The sequence below is a fragment of the Camelus bactrianus genome, chromosome 5 (genome assembly GCF_048773025.1).
Source record: "Camelus bactrianus isolate YW-2024 breed Bactrian camel chromosome 5, ASM4877302v1, whole genome shotgun sequence".
NCBI lineage: Eukaryota > Metazoa > Chordata > Mammalia > Artiodactyla > Camelidae > Camelus > Camelus bactrianus.
In genome coordinates this window covers 100507917-100524117 of record NC_133543.1, presented here as the reverse complement: position 1 = coordinate 100524117, position 16201 = coordinate 100507917, and the positions used below count along the sequence as shown (strand labels likewise).

At 54.8% G+C, this 16201-nt stretch overlaps 1 protein-coding gene across 4 annotated transcripts in view; it reads right to left on the bottom strand.

Annotated features, from left to right (window-relative positions):
- Nucleotides 1-16201, bottom strand: part of SH3BP4 (SH3 domain binding protein 4) — an 82366-nt gene that overhangs the window by 13595 nt on the left and 52570 nt on the right. For 3 of the 4 annotated variants that reach the window (XM_074364524.1, XM_074364525.1, XM_010948155.3), the window contains one exon: nt 3062-3307. In XM_074364524.1, coding sequence (XP_074220625.1) covers nt 3062-3179 — 118 coding nt within the window. In that variant the 5' untranslated portion in view covers nt 3180-3307. Of the gene's footprint in view, nt 1-3061; nt 3308-7768; nt 7793-16201 lie in introns of those variants that run through there. The other variant, XM_074364526.1, reaches the window with a different exon arrangement.

Genomic DNA, 16201 nt, shown 5'->3' with positions numbered 1-16201 from the left:
ATAAAGAAAATCAAATTGTGCTTCCTTGGCGCAGTCTCAGAGAATAACGCAGGAAGTTTCTAATGCTTTACGTTACCTAACTTCAAGAGATGATGCTTGGCGGGGAGTGTACCTGGGACTTGAAGGCTGTCACCTACCACCCTCTGTCCGGGGTGTCGGGAGAATCTGACTAGGGGGTCCCGCGACCTGGGTTTTTAATCTCTGGAGCCTGAGATTCCTCATGATGGAGAAAAACCATCTTTCCTCCGCGGGCTCTGAGAGGGGACTGAAGGAGACGACGCGGACGGAGCGATTCGCGTGATGATGGTTAGTTCACGCAAGGACCCGCAGAGCGTTATGTTTAAGTAGGCAGCTCCACCCTCCTCCCAATTTAACTTCTCTCCATTGTATTTACCATCAACTTACATAAAATGGACCTTATGTATTTCTTTGTTTTTTTGGGGGTGGACTCTATCACCCCATGAGGTTGTGAGCTCTGTTAGGGGACGTTTTGCTCAGCGGTGTCCAAGGAACGGGACCTGTGTCACGTAGCAGGTGCTCACTAAATGTTTGTGGAGTGAATGCTCATCTTGGAGGCTTACAACAGAGAAGCCACACCCCTGTTCCTGGAACGAGACACTGGCCAAAGGAAAAGCCAGTGTCCCTGGCCGTGTCCCGCTGCTGCAAGACCACACCAGAGAGAAACCACTCGACACTGAAGCGGGGGCCGGAGTAAAACAGCCAAGTCAGACAGAGCGGCTTCGAGGGGGTGGGAGCAGGGAGGCGGCTCAGCTGGGGTCGCGTGACGGTGCACGAGCCTCTGGCCCCGTTTTCTGGTCAGAGGCTCCGGTGATACAAACCGCTTTTTGTTTCCTTGACACAACTAATGAAAACATCGCTGAAACATTAAAACCAAATGAAAATGAAAGAAAGCTTGCCCGTTGTTAAAATCTTGTTAGAATTCCTCGAAAGCTATACCCCTATTATTATGTTCCTCCAGGATAATTCCCTTACAGTAATAGTTTTAAAATTAAAACCCAAAGCTATTAAGCAGGCTTTGATTGTAGCCAAAGAAAATGTATCAGTGCGAATGATCACTTAGGTCTTAACCAGACTGAAGAATAAAAATGGTTTTACTTAAAATTCCAAGCACTCTCCTTAGAAGAGTAGCGGTAATGGATGTCACCCAAGGACTGAGCTTGTCCAGCGGGGGACAGTGCCCCTTCCCGTCGGCCCGCCCCTCCTCCTCACCCCTGGAGGTGGACTGTGGTGTGAGCTCCCTTCTAAGACCCGCCACTGAACACCTGGGGACGTGAGGCTGGGGCTTCCATCCAATAGAACGCAGGAAAATCCTTATCGGAGTCCATCTTAATGAATTCTGCAGGGTGTCGCCCAGATTCACAGCTACTTTGATTTTAATACAAAAAAAAAAAAAATCCCTGAGTGCCAGGAGGTTCACTGCACTGAATAATACGTCTCCTGTCCTTCTGCCTCAGTTCTCACGCAGGAAAGCGTTAACCAGGGGCAGATTTTGCAGCAGATACCCTGGCTGGAACAGAGTCCCACCTTGAAGCCTGCTGACCATCGGGATGTGTGGGAAGCCCCCGGGCTGGAATGCTGCCTTCGGGAGGGGAGTCCAGAGGGTCCCTGCGTCCTCCCCCCGGGAACCCCCCTCCCCCAAGCTAACCTCCTCACATGCCAGCGGCACTATTCTCTTAGGAATAACAGTTCCTCCCACATCATTATCATTATTGTTCAAAATTCAGCTCTCTGCCCCTTGTTTCAAAATCCCAGCCCAAACCCCACAACCGACGCCTCTAGTTTCCAGCTTTCACCACGAAAGCTGGGTTATAAAGTGAGAAAACAAGGTCCATCTCGGACCATGAACAATAAATGGCTGGGTTATTCACAGCAACGCCTAACAGGTCTGCTGCTCTTAGTAATAAAAATCTCATGATTGCATTGCTAGCCTTCTCTTTAAAAGAACATTTAAAGCGATGCTCAGGGCCGCAAGCATAAAGGCCAGGCGGGAAGAGGAAGAACGTGAGGACAACTGGAGAGAGAAGGAAGGGAGAAACGTGCACATGCCTTTTAGTTCTTCGGGGCGCAGCGTCACAGTTTTATCTGGGAGATGGCAGTTTAGTTCAAGAAATATTTATTCAGCTCCGATATTGTGCCGGGGGCTAAGGATGTAAAAGTAAAGAGGAAGCTGCACTGCTCAGCCGTCTCTGGGGAGCCCAGTGGATAATTTCAGCAGAACTTGGTGATGCGGTGGGAAAGTCAGCCGATGATGATGAAGACGAGGACAAAGACGCGGCCCAGGATGCCAGGAAGCTCACAGGAGGCACTGACCACGGCTCATGAGGGCAGTGTGGACTTCCAGGAAGAAAACGACCCACCGATACCCACCTTGGTGTCCAGAAGGTAGGTTTTCTCATCAGCCCAGTTGTACGTGGCTGTTAGGGAAGCTCAGACTCAGAGCGATTAACCTCTACACCAGGGGTTGGCAAACTAAGGCCCCTGGGGCCAAGTCCAGCCGACTGTTTCTGTAAAGTTTCGCTGGAACACAGCCAAGTCCGTCTGTCCACTCTCCTCCATGGCTGCTTTCTTGGTGCAATGGTGGAGCTGAAGAGCTGGACAGAGGCCATGCGGCCTGCCAGGACTTAAGGATTTACTATCTGATCTTTTACAGAGAAAGCCTGCTGACCCCTGTTCTAGACCCTCCTTTTATTCTCCAGGGACTCTCAGTATTTCCTCGACTTACCACACCCTCCTGGTTTTCTGTACCACCAAGCTCCTAGCTTCCTGTCACCAAAATGCACAAAAAGAGAAAACATACTCTGCATTAAGGAGTTTCGTTACCAAGGGAAAATTCAAAACAACCTCCAAACACATCAAAAGACCAAACCACGACACGTGGTCACTGTTCGGGGCTGACTTTCTAACACGGTGAAGCTCGGAGAGCTAACATGGAACTATCTGAGTGTGACCTTAGCAGCCTGGAAGCAGAAGGGTCCCTGGGTCTCAGAGCCTGTGCAAACCCTGTCTTCGCCCTCAGCCCGTCCTGTGCCCAGGAGCTCACCTTTCACATCATTAAAGCTCGATTCTGAAAACCCTTCGCTCAGGTCGATCAAGGTGCCCTCGGACTTGCACCGCGGGAGGCCGCTGGAGTTGGCAGCTCGGATCCGCTGAGCTGCCATCTTCAACCTCTCTTCCCGGGCGGCCTGCTAAGGTTTCATAGTCCTCCTTCCAGCTATTCCAGCCGCTGCCGAGGCTTCTGTCTCAGGCAACCATGCTGCCCGGTGTCGGCTTTGCAACGTGCTTCTTCCTGAAAGCAGGGGGAGAAAAGAAGAATTTCCCTTGAGCAAGTGAAACATGGGTTAAATAGTACATTGACGGCCAGCGGGAAGCCTCCTTCTCCCAGAGGCCATGTCACTGTCCCTGGCCCAGGAGAGCAGAGCCGGACCCACTGCCTGGGTTCTGCGGCCACTTTGTGCCCATGTCCTCCACGCTCTGGGTGCACACAGCCCCCACAGTGCTTCCTGGCCTGCCGTTTGCACCCTCTCTGCTTGAGGCGCAGTGGGGTTTGTGAAATTTGCCAGAGCACCTGGCTAGCACATTCATGACAGTCAAAGGGGAGGACAAAACAGGATCTGTCCACACTGCTAGTTCCAGGGTTCAGGGATGGGGAAATAAATCTCCATCTGCCCAGATGGTGGCTGGTCCCATGGCAGGAACAGCCACCTTTGGGACTCCGGCCCTAGGTGAGCAGTGGTCTCTCATGGCTCCGCTGCACTGGGCTTGAGGGCTCTGCTCCCTGCCCACAGGCTCCCTAAATCCTCCCTGGGCCCCAAGTAAACAAAAATAAACCACATGCGGCCATTTTTGTACATAAGGTACCCTTGTGTGACTTCTGCAGATGGAACCATGGTAGACTCACTCAATCACTGTGCCGTTACAAAGCCACCAGAGAAAGCTTTTAGGGGGAGGAACACAGATTCACTAAGGCCTCAGTTTTTTCCTGGGAAGGGGCACCCAGGAGTTTAGGGGGTGTGTTGGGGGTTGGTTCTGGAGATGAACGAGGTGACTGGCCCTGGGCAGACCTCTCACCACAACCAAAGGACGGGAAAGGAACAGCCGGGAGTCAACATCGGAGCAGCGAGCTTCACAGGCTCTCAGAGCAGCCCATGGCAGACATCACTTCAGCTGCCCACAGCTGGCCCACAGCGCTCGGAGCAAAGGCAACCGAAACAGGTGAATTTCACTCCAGTACAGCTGGCTGCGTGTGACCTGCTCTCAGTCCCTCGTTCCTCTACTGCTCTGTCCAAAGACGGCTGGAAATGCGGCTTCTGACCCAGGTGTGTTGCCCTCACTAGTCAGAGGGACCCGGAGGCCCCAGCACCGCTCCCTGCAGTGGGATGCTGCAGCCCACCCCCGGTTCTGTCTGTAGCCGCCGTGCAGAGAGCGGGCCAGCCTTGCATCCGTCCACACTCTACGGCCCCCAGTTAAATACTTAACACAGGATCAGTTCTTGTCTTTGCGATGTGGGGTGGTGAGAGCACGGTCCCGATCTGGTTTGTCTCAAGGACAAGTAAGCCAGCCCAGCGCTGGGAACAGGGGGTGGGGCTCAGGAACTGGCGCCCCCACAGCCGGGCAGCCGCAGCCCTAGTCCTAACTCTGAGCGACCCGCTGGCAGCGGCTCGAAGGAGGATTCTGGCCCATCCCAAGGCCACAGATTGCCACATTCCTGCACCTTGGAGAGAAGGCCCGGGTTATGGACTGAACGCGTCTCCCTCCAAATTCACATGAGGAAGCTCTAACAGCCCTTGTGGGGTGTTTGGAGATGAGGCCTTCGGGAGGTGATGAGGTTAGACAGGCAGATGGGACCAGCATCCTCACAAGAGGAGACACCAGAGGGCTTTGCTCCTCTCACTGTGTGAGAAGTGGGCAGAGGGGGAGGCAGGGGCCTTGGCGTCCTGAGAGCCTGGCTGGACCCACGTGCACAGGAAGGCGGACAACAATGACCACCTCTCTGGGGAGGGAGCAAAGCTGCCGTCTTGGGGGTGACACATCCCTTAAAAAAATGCCCACCCTGAGCTCAGCCCCGCTGCCCCCCCCACCTCCCACCCTAGTTCCTAGTCCGTCGGAGCCTCCCCACTTTTGATTTACGACCCCTGCATCAGCACTCGCGTGTGCACATGCGTCATTGGAAGGATGGGGGAGGCACCTGGGAGGTTTTCCCCATCCGTGGAAGCGCAGATGGCTTCCGTTCTCCCCCCACGAGGTTACGACTGAAGTGACTGCATCCTGGGACTCCCTCTCCTGCCTGGGTCTTCCCTGCAGAGCCATGCATGGGAACCTGGACCTCCCGGAGAGCAAGGCGCCCACCCAGGCTGGGTGCACAAGGCGGCCGAGGCCGCGAGGCGCTGCTGGGCTCTGCCTCTGGCTCCCTGCGCAGTGACCGCGGGTCCCTGCCCCACAGTCCACCCCCTGTTGGGGACAGAGTCCCCACGAGCAACGGCGGCCACACAGCTCTGTCGGGGCTGGACTGGAGACGGCTCTGCCCTGACCTGCGGCTTTTATGGGGGCCCCGTGAGAAAGCCCCTGGGGCACGGAATGCAAGCTGAAGCAGCCTGGAGCAGCTGGCTTCACAAGGGAGCCAGAGCAGCGTGCACGGTATTGAGACGAGAGGACAGGAAAACACCCTGGACCTGAAAGACTCAGCCTCACTTTCTGGACGGAATCAACACAGAAAGTGTGGACCTCCGGGGGCGGTGGGGGAAGGGCGCTTCAGGGCGGCCTTGAGCCCAGAAGCCGTGTTTGCTGGGTGACTTTCACATGAATGACAATTCCTACCTGAGATGCCAGTTCGCTGTGGAACCTGACCACCCCCTGCTGTCTCCCCGACCAGGCCAGGCTGCTCCGGACGGCTTGGGATGAGGGACAGTGCTCTGGGTCCCCTGCTGCACTAACCCCACATCCCCTGCAACCCACCCACGCTCCTGATACGGATTCACAGATCCCAGCAGCGGGGCGGGGCGGGAGAAAGGACCCCAGGGGTTCTCCAGGACAGTGCATCCTGGCCGAACTTCAAGAGACCCCAGTGAAACAGGGGCTGCACCTGCTGCCCCACCCCCGTTGTGAGTATCGCAGACTCCCGCTCACAACCAGGGCAAAGTGTCTAGTGGAGGGTTTTTTTTGCCCCCAAAAGTCGAGACGGGCACAATTACAAGGTCACTGCACAGCCCTGCTCCCGAGGACCCAGGGCCCGCTGTGACACTGAGGGTCCGCAAGCCCACCAGCTGCCCCAGGGAGGTGAAGTGCCCCAGCGTCCTACAGGGTAGGGCCGTCGCCAGGCAGAGCGGGCATGCATGCCTGGGAGGACGGGGGCCGAGCACAGGAGGAGCCGGAGGGTGGGTGAGCAGGGGCCAGGATGGGATGGTGAAGGGGCTAGTCTTGGCCCCAGCACCACGGGGAGCCACAGAAGGTTCCCGATTGAGAAGGACGACTCTGGCTGCTGATGACAGAAATGGAAGCAGCGATGCTGTATCTCTGAAAACCAGTTTAGGAGAGGCCGCTGGGAGAGCGGGTGCTGGGGTGTGGGCAGATGGACACGGCAGAGGAGCGATGCCGGGGGAGCCCACCGCCCTTGAAGCCCCTCACAGACGGATCCTTGACAGGGGAGCTGGGTGAAGTCCGGGTGGGGCGGCTTTCATGCAGGGCTGGGACAGTGGTGGCCTAAAGCTCAGCGGAGGCCCCCACAGGGCACTCAGAGAGCCTCCCCGGAGCCGCAGGTAGAGCTGAAGACAAGCAAAACGAGTGATCAGAGCCTTCGCGTCCTCACTGGGGCAGACGCAGCGCCTCGGGGTGGGCAGCGGAGAGTGGGTCACAGACACCACTGGGGCGTTCGGAGGCTGACTGGTGATTTTGTTTTGTTATGGATGGGGGACGTAATTATTACCCTGAGCCGACAGAGACAAAAACCAGGCTAGCTGTCACATAAAGAGTTCTGCCGTCCTTCGAAAAGCCCAGAGATACCCTCACTGAGGTCCATTCAAGGGCGCGGTAAGCCCTCACTGCAGACCCGATGGCGCTGCCCTTACCAGCCGGAGCCCAGGCACTGACGTCCGAGTCCCGAGGACCAGGAGCCTGGGTCACAGGACATCGCTGCCTTCATCCACTCTCTTCCTCGGGACCGGGGAGCTTTTGTCCCGTGTGCTCAGCGCCCCATGAGAAGTCCAGTAGGGCAACTTTCCCCAGGGGCGGTGGGGGACCATCTCTGGACGCGGTCCTGGCACCCACCAGTGCGTTCGCGGGGAGCGCAGACTCCAACCCTCACCTTATGATGAGGACGTTATCTTACAGCAAAGAAAGAGGGCAGGGCTACGCCAGGCAGACGCCTCCTCAGGGCCCCTCCTGGACCAGGTATGCTCAGGGTGAGGGCTCAGAGTGAGGCTGCCCCTCCACCTCCCCCAGCGCCTGGGCAGAGACCCGAGTGACCCGCCCACCCTGAGGAAGGCTCCGGGAGGCACATCTATAAAACGCTGTCTCCCGCCTTGCTAACCATTTCTTTCCAAACCCACAGAACTTGCCAGGCCTTCCTGGTTACTCCCAGAGTTCAATCCACACGCGCCCTTAATTTTCTCAGAGCTGCCCTTTGGTCAGGTCCCTCCCCGAGCTCAAAACCCCCTGGGTGTGGTCTGCTGCCTTTAAACTGGGGAAGGCAGGCCTCCCACTCCGCCCGCACTCAGAGCCCTCGGCTCAGCGGCTCTCCCAGGTCAGCACTTACCTCCACCCCCGTGGGGACCGGGGACCACACTTCTCAAGCCTGCCCTGCAGGCTGCACCTTCTGCTCCCCTCACCTGTGCCTCCAGGAAAACTGCCTTCGCTCCCCACCCTCCCTCTGCTCCACCCTCCTCCCCACAGCCCTGCAGCCCTAGTGACTCATGTGCCGGCATCAGCTCTGCAGCCAATGTCCCGGAGCCTCGGATTCACGCCGCCCAAGTTCAGGGACCACGCCCTCTGAATTAGTCCCTGCTTTATTAGAAGCGTAATGTGGGGGTGAACAACCCGTTGCTCCGATTTGCTCTGCGTTTACCATATGTTATACTGTTACTACACATCAGCTGGTTTTCCCCATTTTTCACTATTTTCCTATTTTATTAAGCTCATTATTATTTTTACTTTCATTATTTAGTGATTAATTTTACTATTTTCTTATTTACGTACGTTTCAAAATGTCCATGACAGACTTTTTTTTAAATGTGGAAAGTGACATTAGGAAACTTTGTCAGCCGCCTGCCCAGAAGGGATGTGTCAGGGATGAATGTGTGTGTGAGTGAGTGTATCTCCCTCCGACTAGGAAGAACTCCAAGGAGCCATAAATCCAAATGCCCCGGCGGTCTGAGCCCCTCACAGCGTAAGCAGACATGGCTGGGTTCCCATTCAGTTGACATATGACCCCCGAACCCCAGATTCAGGTCACTGAGGGCTCCCCTTCAGGACTGATGGGCATCTTGGACCTCCCAGGCCCAAATCCCACTCTGGGGTTGACCCCAAACCTCCTCCCCATCTTTACCATCTCAGCCAACAGGTGAAGGGATCATTCAACCAGACCCAAAGCCCGATGTCCCTCTCCACGGGCCCCGCCCTCCCCCGGCTCTCCGTGGAGGGTGTGTTTGGAGTGTGGGCACACACCCCACCGGGGCAGCTCCATCTGACCTCTCCCCAGCACCTCCACACCACTGTCAACTCTCAACTCAATTACAGTAATTGGCTCCTTTCTACCAGGTCTACTGCATCCAGTTCTGCTCTCCCACCGTCCACCACTCAATTAGCAGTCAGAACTTCTTAAAAAGTAAGTCAGGACTCTGTTCAAAGCCCTCCAAAGGCTTCTTAGCTCTTAATGCTTACAATGTCCTCAAGACTGGCATTATGGGTCCTGCTAGCTTGAGGTTCTCCCCCTCCCACCGCAGGTGCTTTGCACATGCTGTTCCCGCATCTCGGGAGGCCCCTGCCTAATATTCACCAGACTGGATCCCTCACTTCATTCACGTCTCTGCTCAAACGCCACTGAATCAGCAAGGACAGGTGTCTGCAGTATCCACTTTCCTCACTCTGCCCATTTTCCCTACTTTCCTTACCAGCACCCCACATATCCTGTGCTTTTCTGTCTCCAGCCTGATTTCCCTATGAGGCCACAGGACTCAGCTGCCCCCTGAGTTGTGACAGGCCTGTACAGAGCAGACTCTCAAATAAGAATGGGTGAATGAATTCCATTGAAAGAAAGAATGTAGTTTAGGCGCTATCTGGTAGGGACCCCCGGGATAATCTCCTTTCAATAGCGAAGTCCCCAGCAAGTGTCAAATGCCCCCCCCCGCCCGCCCGACAGCTGTGTGACTTGATCACGCACAGCAGGCTAACTCTAGGGATGTTGTCCTATTTTGGAAATCCAAGTTACACATTTCTAAGACACTGATGGGCACCTGGGACACAGCTGGATGGCCTGGACTACAAGGCTGGCCACCCTCCACTAGGGTCTGGACTTCACCCCCAGCCCCAGGAGCCGTCACGTCTCCAGGACAGCCTGCAGCCGCATGCACCCTTGGTCAGGGGGCCAGTGCTGGACCTTAGGACATCTCAGAAGGGCAGGCTGTAACAGCCACTGCATCTCCCGCCCCTGCAAGCACGCCCGGACTTGGGAAGCCACCCGCTCCCCACCCCGCCCTGGTCTCGCGGCCGAAGTCTGGTCTAAGAAGATAGGAAGGGGCATTCAAGCTTACTAATGTCTGACTCACAACCAAGTTCTTCTTTTCTTTCATATAAAGGCCAATTCATTTAGAGAGAAAAGAACTAGGAGACTGGCCTCTGAACAGACGGCATCATCGTACAAGGAGAGACTCCTCTGCAGATGCTGGTGGCAAACCCGGGAACCCGCACACGGCCCCCCAGCTGCCCTGTGGACCTGCTGCTCCTCAGACCGCAGAATCACAGGATGTTCTTGTGGGGAACTACGTGCCAATGTTCTGCCTGAGGAACAATCAAAAAACAAACCGAGCAAGGAAAACCACAGAGCACAGCACCTGCGGGGAGCGGGGCGAAGGCCCTGGCCGGGACCCGGCATGTGCACAGCCCCGGGCCAGGCTCTCGGTGGGGGGAGGGGGCCCTGACCCCTGAGGGCGCAGAGGGAAGCCGCCGGCCTGGGCCCTGTCTGCGTCTGCGGGAGGCACGGGGCAGAGGGGCCGCGCCGGGCTCCTCCCTGGCGAGTTCTGTTCTTCGTGCCTTGCTTCAGATGACTCATTCTCCACATTTGATTTTAATTTCTGGAGTAGGAGTATCGTGCTGATTTCATCAGATTTCCTCCGGGTTAGAAAGAAAGCTTGAGTTTCGACCCGCTCTGGGCAATTTTCGTCATCAGGCTCTGTGGACAGAAACTCCACCACGTCTGCCCCCTCACTCCCTCCCCAAGGAGTGGGCTCTGGAGGATGGAAGTGATCCAGAGATAACCTCCCCAGCTGAAAGCCAGACGCCCTGGGCCCCTGACCCTATGGGCCGGCCACAGAGAAGCCCGCACACGCCAGGCAGGCTGCGGGGGTAGGTTGGGGACACCTGGCTTCATGGACACCTCCTCACTCTGAGGAGCCCGGAAGGCAGGTGAGCGGGTGGTGACCCGGCGAGGCGAGAGTGAGCTTGTCTGTGTGTCTGTAAAAGTCTGCAACCTCCTTTCCCTCCGATGCCAACAGCCCTGGAGGGAGGCAGATGCCACAGCCTCCAAACTGCACCCCGGCTCCCCCCGCCTCCTGAACCTTGACCCAACAGGTCTGGGCAATAGCCCACGTGGAGAGCCAACACGTGACTGGTGTCCCCTTCCCAGGTTCCCCCCTCCCCCGAGCAGGGAATGCACAGGGTCCGGTTACGAGGACTGTCCCACACAGCGAAACTGGGACCTTCCCGCCACCTCAGTGGAAGGCTTCCTCCCACCGACAGGATTCTGATCTCCAGAACCTGTCCATGCCCACCTGGAGCAGAGATGAGAGTGCTGCCTGTGGCCTTGGGGAGGGCTGCCTCCCTCCGTGGGGAATGCGCGTGGCTCCATCGGAGGGAGGGGACAGCGGGGAGTCAGCTGCACGTGCCAGGGTCTGTCTGGGATGTATTTCACTTTGGTTCAACAATGACCTCAATTTAGGGGGTGGCAGCAGCAGCTCTCGGAGCCCCCCAGACGGCCATCCAGGCAGAGTAATGAGGTTCGTGGCAGCATCGTGCGTCCTGGGCCCTGAGGCTGAGCAAGGTGAGCACCTCGGGGCAGGGGCCACGTCGCCTGAGGGAGCAGCCACCGAGAGCTGCACCCGCCTCTAGAACAAGGCTCTGGGTGCAGACGCTGGGCTTCCAACGTGCCCGCATCCAAGACCTTCTCCGTTCATCCAAAGCTGGTGACTCAAACTCACCCCCCGGAGGCTCCGTGCTGTGCGTGGGAGGGACCCTGCAGGAGTGGGTGCCTGCCTCCCACTCGCTGCTTTTACTGTGGAAAGTGATGGCTGGAGGGAACTAGCCTGATGACTCAGGACAGAATAAGGAACCCTGAGCCTGGGGAACCCCAGGGCTGAGGAAGAGAGGGAAGGGGTGACCAGACCCCTCTCTCTGGCCTCTGAGGGGCCTGGGTGTCTTACTCCCTGGCCTTTGCCTCCCGGGGTCTTCTACTAGACACCCCACTGTGGGGTTGCTCTCCGTGGGGGGCTGGGCCAATCCCATCGCCTCCTCGGGTAAAAACAATAATCTCAGCCTCTTCAGAGGCTCCCACAGTCTGTAGACAACAATGCAAACCCTCCGGCACGTCTGCCCAGACCCTCTGAGCACTAACCCACCCTACACTCTCCTCTGTAAGCCCCGAGCTCCCGCCGAGCACAGCGACCGTTTCCTCCACTCGGTTCCCCAGCCATCCCCGAACTCTTGCCTCCATCTCTCTCTGTCCACCCAGCCACCTGAAGACCCAGCGGGGCCCCCAGTTCGTGCCATGTTAAAGCCCCATCGAGCAGTGCCTCTGCAGGTGGAATCGCATCTCCTCTGCGCTCTCGTGGGCTTCACCGCACGCCCTCTGGGCACTCACTGCTCTTATCCTGGGCATCAGGGCTGTCATTCTGCACGTCATTTCTTAGTTCCCTAACAACGACCCTTGTTTGCTTAAAAGCCAACAGACACTGGCTCCTCTGTCTGTAATCCTTCAGCACCAAGCACGGTGCCTGGTCCAGGCTGCTGTTTGGTGCCATCTGTTGAGCGGACAAGTGCTTCATCTGAGCATTTCCTGATGTTCAGGCACCGCTGAGCTCTGGGGACCACCAAAGACAAGCGAATGGAGACCAGTCTCTTCCTTGACTGCTTATCTTTTAGCTGGATGACAACACGCATGGGTCTGACCCCGAGAGGAGGGAAGGCGTGAGTCTCCGCCACGCCTTCGGGGCCTGCGCGGGACTGCAATCCCGCGGACCCCCAGGTTTGCCCAACACTCCACTCACCACCGCTCATCCTCCGGTCCCACCTCCCGCTGCTGGCGCTGGCAAGGAGTTTAAAGAAACGCGGACGTGTGCCTGTCAAGTGCTCAGCAAGCAAGAGGTTCAGGAGGTCTGGGCAGCGCGGTCGGCCCCAGCGTGTCACGCGGGGAGGCCACCCACCTGCGCGCGAGGCAGAGCCGACAGCAGACGGGCTGGAAGTAAAATCTTGTGATCAGCCCAGGCCAGAAAGACTGCCCCACTCTGGTCCCCAGCCAGTGCCTAGAAGGAAAAGGCCTAATTATCTCTGAGGATGTTGTAACAGAGATGAGAAAAGAGGCCCATTCACTTGACGGGAAGGTGGGGGTGCCGGGGGTGGGATGCGAGTTCCTGAGGTTTGAGAACGTCCGACACGTTCAACAAGACTGCAAAAACATCAGCACAGAAGGTCTTGTGATTTCCAAACATCAGTCATTGACTTACTGTCTTCCTTTAAAAACAATCTGAAATTATTTAATACTTCTCTTTACTTCGATCCAGTTTTTAACAATGTAAGTTTATTCAAGAAAGTTATAAAAGCAGCTTTCTATAGCTTTAAAAAGGAAGCTTCTATCCTTAAAAGAAAGGCCTTCCTTAGAGAAACTGGTATATCTTTACTAGAAAAGATAAACTTAAAAAAAAATTTTCAGTTCATCTTAGATACCCGGGGAACGCAGACCTAGCTGGTACCGCTCAATGGGCAGATGCGGAAGCTGAGGCTGGTCTGGGTTTTATTGAAAGGATTTCCTCTGGGAAACCAAGGAATGACAGCTCCTGGGGAATCCACCCCCCAAAGAGGTGTCACTGCTCAGCTTGCTGGTTTGGATGCCTCTCAGCCAGACCCTCGCCAGGATGGAAGGGGGCTGCTTCGGTTTTATCCACCGGTTTACGGAGGATCCGGCGTCTAGCACAGGAAGCAACCGATGTAATTCATGGAATGAATGAACGAATTTCTTCACTGAAGATCTGCCATGTCCGTGAATTACTAACGGAGATGTCCAGGGCGGTAAACCAATCACAAGTCTCTATAAAGTGACTTCACACACGCTTTACAGTGATGTAGACACGGAGACGATCACTTATCACACGGGCCGAAATGCGTTCCACTCCCAGGGCGGGTTACGCAGCTGCTAAAATGCGTTTTCTGATATTTAATAGAATGAAAAAATCCATATAGCATAACACAGAGAAAAGTGAAATCTACAAATTCTACCATAAAACGCATTCCACTCTGTTCCTAGAAGTGTTTACCTGATAGAAAAGGAAGAGTGAACTTCACACTAAATGACGACAGGGATTACGTCTGGGTGCCAAGCATGTGGATACTTCTGTCCTTTAGCTTATTTTCCCTAAGTTCTCTACTTTTTGAAGTTAAAAAGAAATATATTTTATAATATAAGCTTCCATTCTTTTCCCCAAACACCAGGCCACAGCTCCAGCAGGTCCTTGCCAGCCTTGCACGGCCACTTCCTGGGCGTGTCTGAGGGGTCAGTTCCGAGCACTTCCCGACACCTGACTGAGTGCCTGCAAAGCTGTGTTAACCCCACGGGATGTAAACCCAGCCTTCCCTGTTTCAGCTCTGTGACTTGCACAGAGTCATTTCGCCAATAAACAATAAAAAATGCATTCCTGTTCCTCCTGGCCTCGTAATTCCACTAATTAGGAAACGCTGGCTGCCTGATTGTGATTCATAATGAAAATAGACATTTGGTCTTTGTCCTGTTTCTGGCAAAGGGCTCCTAAAACCCTGGGGATTTCCCAAGCAAAGAAAGCAATAAAGGTGTCTTCTGTCATGTTAATGAGGTGACTTTGGGCCCGACCTCAGGTAACCTAAGGATGGGGGCTTTCAGTCTCGCCCTCTGACCTCTGGGGAGGGGAGGAGACCAGACCAGCTGGAGGTTGAATCAATCACCAACGGCCAGTGATTTAATGAATCATGTCTATATAATGAACCCTCCATAAAATCCTTCCAGGCTGGTGAACAAGTGGAGGTTAGGGGTGGGGGTGGCCACTAGGAGAGGCAGCAAGCTCCTCCCCTTTCTCCAGGCTTTGCCTCACGTATCTCTTCCACTTGGATTTTCCAGAGTTGTGTTACAATAAACCTGTAACCTAGTTAGTAAAACATGTGAGTTCCGCGAGCCACTAGCGAATTAAACCCAAGGAAAGGGTGGTGGGAACCTTCCATCTCTAGCCAGTGGGTCAGCCTGGACCTGTGCCTGGCGTCTGAGGTGGAGGGGGGCAGTCTTGTGGGACGGAGCCCTCCACCTGTGGGATCTGAGAACTGGTGGTGAGGGGGGAACCCCTGCAGGAAATGGAACCGGGCGCAGAACCGTTCCGAAAGAAAGTCAACACCAGCAGAGCTGCAGAAAGGGGCTGGATCCGACCTGATCTGCTCCTCCCCACAGGCTCCCCACTGTTCGCTGCTATAAACAGCAGGGCAGTGACCATCTTTACACCTAATCTTCCTCCGAATTTTGGATTCATTTCCTAGGACGACTTTCTAGTAGAGCATGAAGCCTTGCCAAAGCTTTCCTGGAAAGCTGTAGCAATTTTTACTCCCAACAGCACTGGGGGTCCCTTTCCACCCTTCTGCCACCAGCTCCAGAAAAGCTTCACCAATCTGACCAGTGGGGAACGGAATACCAAGTTTAAATTCACAGTCCTTTGACCATCGGTCGGGACGTTTTCAAATACCGACTACTTCTTCCTTCCGGCTTCATGACTCCCATTTCGTATCCTTTGTTCAATTACAGCCTGGAATTTCATCATCTCAGTTGCAAATATCTTCCCCACTGTTGCTCGCACGCAGACAAATCCATTTGCTAACTTGATAAAGTCTCCATTTATTCAACCCTATCAATCTTTCCTTTGTGATTTCCCCTTGAAGCACAGAAAAGCCTCTCCTAACGAAAAATTTGATAAACATTCCCATCTTTCTTCCTTTATTTAAAAAAAAATGGTTTGTGGACTGACATTAATGGACAAAGAATTTATTTTGCTGCTCAGTGAGGAACTTTACAAAATGAATTGGCAAACGGCTAAGCCATGGCTCCTTTGTCAGTTCCTGAATAATCTGTCCCCCGTGATGTCATCTTAATGCATTGTAAATGTGTACGGACACCAGGGTTTGAATCTGGCCTATTCTGTGTTGTCAATCTGCATTTTTTTATAAGAACATCAGCCCTTATGTAACTCTGAGAGTTTTACTACGTTCGGCCGTCTGGAAGGACTTGCCCCCATGAACTGTTCAGTTTCAGTCTCCTACCCGTTATTTTCAAGTATTTTTTTCCTTCCAAATGTACTTTAGAATAATTTTATAGTATGTCTTCCCATCCCTTCATTCCTTCAGAAAAGCAGCTCCTCTGCGTGTTTGCTTTTGTTGGCACGGGCTTGGTACAAAGTGAGGACCGTACACTATGCTACCTTTTCTTCCGGAGATACGGTGTGTCTCTGTTTATCTAAAAATGAGTGTCAGGACAGTGCAGAGCAGGGACTGGCAAACTCTTTCTGGAAAGGAGCAGAGAGTAAGTGAAGCTCTGGGGACCACAGGCACTCTGTCCAAAAACCTCAAGTCCAGGCAGTCCCCCAAGTCCAAATTCCACCTCCGACCTACGTCACTCTGACCACCTCTCTCCACTCTCTGCTCCTGGCCAAGCACCTCGCCTCTCGCCTGGACTCACTGCAGCAGCCTTCCACCTGCT